This window comes from Elephantulus edwardii, unplaced genomic scaffold (assembly GCF_000299155.1).
Source record: "Elephantulus edwardii isolate Elephantulus edwardi_28Jun2011 unplaced genomic scaffold, EleEdw1.0 scaffold00020, whole genome shotgun sequence".
NCBI classification, from domain to species: domain Eukaryota; kingdom Metazoa; phylum Chordata; class Mammalia; order Macroscelidea; family Macroscelididae; genus Elephantulus; species Elephantulus edwardii.
The window spans coordinates 957,701-965,958 of NW_006399770.1; the positions used below are offsets into that span (position 1 = coordinate 957,701).

At 36.8% G+C, this 8,258-nt stretch overlaps 1 protein-coding gene across 2 annotated transcripts in view; it reads left to right on the forward strand.

Annotated features, from left to right (window-relative positions):
• GCLM (glutamate-cysteine ligase, modifier subunit) overlaps nt 1–734 on the forward strand; it is a 37,798-nt gene extending 37,064 nt beyond the window's left edge. The window contains exon 7 of one of the 2 annotated variants that reach the window (XM_006882405.1): nt 510–682. In XM_006882405.1, the coding sequence (XP_006882467.1) occupies nt 510–679 (170 nt within the window). In that variant the 3' untranslated portion in view covers nt 680–682. Of the gene's footprint in view, nt 1–509 lie in introns of both variants that reach the window. The other variant, XM_006882406.1, reaches the window with a different exon arrangement.
• The last annotated feature ends 7,524 nt before the right edge of the window (nt 735–8,258 follow it).

Genomic DNA, 8,258 nt, shown 5'->3' on the forward strand with positions numbered 1-8,258 from the left:
TAAAAAAATTTAATAATAATTTAAAAAGAAAAAAAAAAGGAAACCATAGTGGAATACTATAAAAGAGAAAGGTAAACATTTTTAGTACAAACATGAAAACTTGTTAGAACCATCCGCTTGTGGTAGGTATTTCTGTTACAGAATGCTCTGCTTTCTTGGGTATTTTCTCAACTTCATTTAACTCTTTTGGAGTTTTATTTGCTCTTTGTTTTAATTTTCCTGCACACTGTAGCATGTTTGGCAGCATCCCGGGCTTCAACTCAATAGATGTGAGTAGTGGTCCTCTCCCGACTTGTGACAGAATTGCCAGACTACCAGGCAGGGCAGAGTCCATCCATTTTGGTTGAGAAAAAAGAAGCAGGGAAACAGATTTAGATCTGAGCTACCAAATGGTTAGTTACTGTAAAGTAGATGTGTTTCCTTTGTTATTTTGCTGCTTTAAAATGCATACCTTTGTAATGAATTAATTTCTAAATTTAACTCTTTGCTGTTGGTGTTTTTCTTTTTAGAACTGCTTTCGGAAGCAAGTTTCCAAGAAGCTCTTCAGGAAAGTATCCCTGGCATTCAAGCACAAGAGTGGGTACCACTCTGGCTGCTGAGATACTCTGTCATTGTTAAAAGCAGAGGCATTATTAAATCAAAAGGCTACATTTTACAAGCTAAAAGAAGGGGTTCTTAACTGTGATTTATTATTATAACCTACTGTGTCTTCTCTTTGAATATAAGATAAAATTCAGATGTATAAAAATCTAAATGGTGTCTTTGAGCAAGGTATTCTTTAGTTATGTATGACAGTGTTGTTAAGTATGAATACTTTCTTGCCTTCATAGTAGTTCACTCACATGAACCATTACATTGCTTTCATTAAACTATTGTTTTCTAATTGAAATTGTCTATAAAGAAAATACTTGCAGCATATTTTTCCTTTATTTTTATGACTAACAGAAATCAAGACAATTGTTAGATATATTTTGGGCTAGGTATCAGGGTAATGTATATACATATTTTTTATTTCAAAAGATACTCATTAATTGCTTCTTACTCTAAGCAATTTAATGACAGTTATTAAAACTTAAATACTGGAATATATTTTTCCTGTCTTTGATAAAATAATTATATCTCAGTAACTGGAGCAGCTGAGATCTACTATTAGTGTAAATAAAATTCACTTCTTCAGTACATGAACTCAAATGTAAATTTGTGTGTATTCTTGTAGCGTAACTGTTAGCTGTTTAGCCTGGTATTCCTGTGCCATATTTTATTTTCTTGCTATTTACAATGACAAGCCAAAGTATATCTGAAAAGGAACGTAGAAGAATTTGAAATTAACCATTTGGAGGCTTATAAAGGAAATAGTGTCAGATCCAGACACTTTCCAAATGTTGATTCCTCCTTAATATTTTGCTGTTATTTAAAGAATATTCAAGACATGTTGAACACTTAGCATGTGTTGGATATTGGGGCCTCTGAAGACAGTAGAGAGGGCAGAGTGTGTAGAGAGTAGGGTTTAGAATCAGTGGCATAAAATGTGTTAACTGATGAAAAGTGGCTAATGGCAGGAAAAAAGGGGGCAAACAAATCTCCCCCTCCCCAAACAAATCTTTAAGACAGGGCCAAAGTAGTCTAATTAGACCTTGAGATACAGTTTTAACTTTAGAAGCAAAACAGTGTAATCAAAATTTGAGAGTTAGAAGAGATTGTAACTCTTTTTGTATAATTCCTCCTTAATTTTAAGAAACAGAAAGCCACAAATAAATAAGCTCTGACTTCTTAAATATATTGTAAGTTTCCCTAATTCTGTAAATTTGTGACTATACATGAAATAGTTTGGAATATTCTTCTAAAATTTATCTCTGTCAATATTTTTAAACTTTGAACCTATATAAAATTAGTTGCTGACATTTTCTCAGTTTACAGAAAGGAGCTAGACATGACAGTTCCATGTTCAAAATCATACATCAGAACCTATTAAGTTAAAATTGGTTTAACAATTGAATAATTTGATCATTTAAAAAAATAATGCAAAATTGACTAACTTATCTGCTAAAAGTAGTTTAGATTTTGTACTTCCTAAAACCATATAGCCTTTACATTATTGTATATAATGTCATCAAATACATATGGCCAACTTTCCTTATAGCATACATCTTCAAACAAAATTATATTTTTGTTTTAATCCTATGTAGTGAGGTGTTTGAGATATTTTAAAAGTAAGCTTTAATGTAAGATTTACTGTTTTTTTAACCCTTTGGCTAATAAACAAGGATTTATTTTGAAGGATTGTTTTGAAAATGAAAAGACAGTGTTGTCAGTGTGTTCAAACTTCAGCAAATGCTTTCTGTGACTTCCTACACCCACACTCTTGAAGCAAGATTATAGATTTATTTTGTAAAAGGGACCATCTATGGAATTTTTAAATAAGATTTTTGTTTCATTCCTGTCTGCTAAATTTCTGTTATTTAATAACCTTACCAATTTTTAAAGGCTTTATAATTTTCCAAGCTGATATTCACAGCCTTTGTTCCTTTTTCATTAAATTATCTGAATATAGTGTTTATTTTCCAAATATTTGATTTAAGAATTTGATACTTTAGAAGCCATAACATAATATTACCAAAAAATTCCTTAAAACCGAAAGCTATCAGTAGTGTTTATGATGTCTTTTCTGGGCAACTGTAGATCCAGTTACCAAAGTAGAGATCACTTCGGTGAGTAGGGTTTTTTCCAGTAAACATGAAAAAAGAGGCTGTACTTTGTTAATATGTTCTGGAAAAACCCTGAAGCCTTATTTTAACATAAAGTATTATATTTTTTAGACTTGGTTTACAATTAGTCTGTCTTAGATTCTCATCTAAGAAATTCTATTCACCAGAAGGAACAAAATGTCTTATAAAATATGCTCTTGTGGTATAACTTAAAAAATCATTTGGTGCCAGCACACTAATGTTCATTTAGGAATGGTCATTGTTAGAACTCAAATGACAGATGCCTGGAACTAGTTGTCATCATGTTGATTCAGACTCAGCACCACAGGTGTTCCCAAGTAGAACTTTGCTGCTGGGTTTTTAGTGACTGTGATCTTTTGACTAGGTTACAAGACTTTTTCTCTAAGTTGGCCTGGGTAGAGTTAAGCCTTCAACCTTTTTAGTCAGTAGCTCAGCACTTAATCATTTGTATCACTCACTGACTTCTTGAATCACAAATAATGCCTGATGTTTCTTCAAAAGAAGATCATTTGAACTACATGGATTGAGGCTCAATGTCAAGAAGACAAAGATTCTCACCACTGGACCAATCGGCAGCATCAGGATGGATGGTGAAGAGATTGAGATTGTACACAGCTTTAGTCTGCTTGGCTCCATAGTCAACAGTCTTGGCACCAGCAGCCAGGAAATTAAAAGGCGCATTGCCATGGGAAAGTCTGCTGTTAGGGACCTCTCCAAAGTGCTGAAGAGCAGTGGTGTCTCTCTGGAGACTAAGGTGCGTCTGATACAGGCCATAGTCTTCGCAATCACCTGTTATGCATCAGAGAGTTGGACAATGACCAAGGAGGATAGAAGGAGAACTGATGCCTTTGAGCTGTGGTGCTGGAGAAGAGTACTGAGAATACCATGGACTGCTAGGAAAACAAATAGATTTGTCCTGGAGAGGGTTAAACTGGGTGGCTCCTTGGAGGCAAGGATTCTGAGGCTCCGTCTAACTTACTTCGGACATGTAGTGAGGAGAGACCGGTCCTTGGAGAGGGACATCATGCTTGGGAGGGTAGAGGGACGGCGCAGGAGAGGAAGGCCCTCTATGAGGTGGATTGATTCAGTGACTGGGATAATTGGGATGGGAGTATCAGAGACAGTGCAATTGGCACAGGACAGAGCGGAGTTTAGGGCTGTTGTACATAGGGTCGCTATGAGTCGCAGGCGACTCGACGGCACATAACAACAACAACAGTTTAGACGTTTCCATCCCAGAGCCAAATAGCCAAAATAGAATCATTTTTTTGGCAATTACAGATCTCCCATTACTGTCAATTCCAACTCAGTGACCCCATGGGACAGAGTACAACTGCCCTGTAGGGTTTTCTAGGCCGAATTCTTTATGGGAACAGGTCTTTATTCACTGAGCCATGTAGTGCTTAACCACCATACTATCAGGGCACCTCATGAAAGGTCTAAGGCTGTTCAGTTATGTCTATTTTTCTAGAACTTTGTTTCAAGTGGTTCTGCCTTGTGTTTTCCATATTTGGAAATGTAAGTAACTGATAAAATTTATTACATAGCTGCCAAAATTCATCTTTCCTCCAAATACACATTTAGAGAAATATGAAGTTGTTTTGAGAATTTATACCATTGTAGCAATTGTGTTTTCATGCTCAAGTATAACAATTTATGATTCTGAACTTTTTTCTCCCTTAGTTAATTTCCTAATGTACTAGGTTTTATATCTGTTTTTTCCCCCATAAAGTTAATGATGGATTTTGTCTGTTTTATTTCTGAAGAGTATGTAACATGGCTTTCATGAATATTTTTGTAGTTACCAAATGAGAAATTCATTTAGAAGGGAAAATGTTTTGATTAGATAATTAAACTTTTTCTTATGTCTAGTGCTATACTATAAAATAAAAAGTATTATTAATAAAGCATTTGATAGTCATTCATTTTACCTGTATTACAATTATTAAATTATGAGTTTTGTTCTGAGTTGGTTTAATAGGTGGAAGCATTATATTGATTTCAAACTATATGAATTCAAACTCAGTATGATTTGAAATAAATTATGAGTAATTGTTAAAATAAAAACCATAAAAAATACCCATGTATTCATTCAATAAACAACCATATATTAGTTAAAATTTTCCATTTATTGTGATGTCTTTGTAATTATAATAAAGGAAGGGAAAAAAATTTTACATCTTTATCTACTTTGAGAAATCATGCATGTCTTCTGAGAGTCATTTAATACTATAAATTTGAATATATGACAAAACTCCCAAGCTACGTAGAATGATGTCTGCTATCAAGTAGGGCAGCCTGGCCTGTACCTATTTCCTGCTCCTTTGCTAGTTAGACCATTCCGTGGACCCTTTGTGTTTGCTTGTTTACATATTTCCAATTATGCTGTTTTTCATATACACACATATTTTTTAAAATGCTGTTGAGTATATTCCAATGCATAATGACCCTACAGGACAGAGTAGGGTTTCCAAGGCTATACATCTTTACAAAAACAGACGGCCTCATCTTTCTCTTACAGAGCAGCTGAACTTTGAGTGAGTAGGTCAGTGCTTACTACACTGCACCACGAAGGCTCCTAAAGGGGCCCTTGAGCAATTCCGGGTCATAATAACCCTATGTTCAACAGATCCTAGATATATGTATTGGGGAGCTCTGGCAGCCTAGCGGTAAGAAACTGCACTGCAGTCCCAAAGGTATACAGTTCAAATCCACCACCTACTCTACAAAACTATAACCACTCTTCTATGTGATTAACTGCCTCTGAAAACGTACCAAAGGGTCAGCTATGAGACCAATTCCTTTTTCTTCAGAAATAAATAATGGAAATGTTTCCCACAGTCCCAGCTTTCATTTTCTTAACAGTGCCTTCAGAGAACTAACTTTGGTTAGTTCCAGATAGATTTTATGGCTAATTTGTTACTAGAAAGCTTTGCCTTTCTGATACTTTACCTTATATTTACCCCAAAAGTTTTTATCATTTTAGCTTTTACAATTAGGTCTATGATTCAGTTGAAGTTACTAATATTTTTGGTGTAGTATACATCAAAGGTAGAGGATTTTTTCCATTTCAACATTTGTTGAAAAAAAGCACCTTCCCCACTGAGTAATTATGGTATCATTATCTAGTGCTGCTGTAACAGATAGCAGAAGCAGATAGCTTTAACATTATTTCCTTCCAGTTAAGGAGACTAGTAATCCAATTCTGGGTGCTGCTTAGGAGAAAAGCTAACTCTGTGCTGCTTCTGGAGGAAGGACCTTGTCTCCTTTCAGTATCTGTAGCTCCAACATTCCTTGGAGATCTCTGTTTTTGCCTCACTCTTTTCCTGGAAGTTCACAATGCAGACTGCGTATATAGGACATGCTCCAATTGTGGCTCCTCTTTCTTGGTAGTACGGAGGTCTCTTTCCTCTCTACTTATTTGTCCTTTCCTCTTTTGTCAAAAGATGCAGGTTATATCCCAGGTGCCTGCCCCTACAGTGGATCGGAGCTATGACTGGATTAAGTGTGTTGCATCCCACCATAATGCCCTTAATGAATTAGGGCTGTTCACTGATGGGGGGCATGTCATCATTGCATAATTGCCTCATTACATCAGTACTCCCACAGCCAAGTTCATATAGATATAGAGATCTTTTATTTTTGTTAGGTTCTGTCGAGTCAAATACAACTCATAGCAACCCCATGAACTGTTGTTGATTTCAACTCAGTCCTATCCTGTGCCATCCTCACAATCTCTGACACACATGAGCCCATTGCTGTGGTCACCGTGTCAATCCACCTGGTTGAGGGTCCTCATATCTTTCGCCTTCCCTCCACCTTCCCAAGCATGATGTCCCTCACCAATTTCAGGGGAACACAGGTTAACCTATGACAACATCTTTGTTGAAAGTAAATTTGTGGTCTGTTTATAAACTAGGTTTCATCCCCACTCCTTTTATGTGTCTGTCTAATCCCACATGATTTGATTACTTTGGTGTTATAGTTAAGTCATGCAATCAGGTAATGTAAGTTCTCTCTGATGGCTTGCTTTGGATCTCTCTTTCCTTGACCAGGTAGTTTCACCATATGAGGTTATGGATAGGGTTTTTTCCTTGCTTAGCTTTCCATCTCATGCTAAGAATTTATCTTCCTTCTCTGAGATGTTTCAGTCATTTATCTCATCAAATATTGCCTATTCTGTCCTTGATAGCCTCTTGTTTTGGAACCTGAAGCTTCTCATTTTGTATCTTACTCTTTTTCCTTCTTAGCTCTTTAGATTTCATTCTGGGAAATTTCACCTGCTAATTTCCAGTTCTCTAAATCCTTAAGCACATTCTACTCTTTGAGCCATTGAGTATTAAAATGATGTTGTTATGTGCCGTCGAGTCACTTGTGACTCATAGCGACCCTATGTACAACAGCCCTAAACTCCGCTCTGTCCTGTGCCAATCTAAGCTTTTCTCTTTGGTTCTTTTTTTCTGTCTACCCATTGTTTCTATTTTTAGCTTTTTGGTCTAAAAGAATTCACCAGTTACTTTAACATTCATTTCGTTCCTATTTGTTTAACATACTTGTTCAACAGATGATTAACTAAGCGCCTCCTCTGTGCCAGGTACTGAGATTTAACAGTGGATGAGATTTGCTGAGTGTGCATTCTAGGGGAGGCCACTGTAAAAAGGGCAAGGACCATATGAGGGCAGCCATGTCTGACTTTTATCAACTTTACAAAGGGAAACCGTCTTCATCAACAGAATCAGCAAAAAATCAATTCCCATGAGGTCAGACATGTTTTCCATGCTCCCATATGTCTTTCTACTCAACACAAATCTTACTGCTTTGTTGGGTCAAAAACCCAATGTGATAGTTCACAGACCACATAAAACCAAATTGGGAAGTAAAAAGATTATAATCCAGATTAATAACAAGACAGCACCTGAAATGTGCATATAGACATTTTAGCCACGAGTCTCATGACAGTGTTCTCAAGTTCTCAGTCCTGTCAATGTTAGCTTCCCACCCTCAGCTGTCTAACAAAATTTTCAGTATTTCCACTGTTGCCTCTCCCTTTGCCACCACACCCCAAGGTCCCATCTCACATCAATTCTCCAGTTTATCCTTAGGTGTTGCTACCGTAAGTATTGCAGCTATTAAGTGTAGCTGAAGCAAGAAGGGCATCCTACATTCTTGTTTCCTCTTCACTGGCACCAGGAAGATTTGTCTCTGAGGCTGTTGTGCTGTTGTTGTGTAACACTGAATCAGAACCAGTCCTCCAGTGGGTTTTCAGAAGCATTAAATTGTGTGAGAGTAGACTGCCCATCATTCTCCTATGGAGAACTTGGTGGCCTTGAACTGCTTGCCTTTGGGGTTGCAGTACTGCTTCTTGCCACTAGGCCACCAAGCTGTTCAATTTATTGGTGAGACCAGCCAGTCCCTTGTAGAATGTAGAGACTGGCCAGTCCCTTTGTGGATAGGCTAACTAACATACCCAATATGCATATGCCTGCCCATCTACACAGCATCCTCTCTCCTTAATACAATAATTACTTCAGC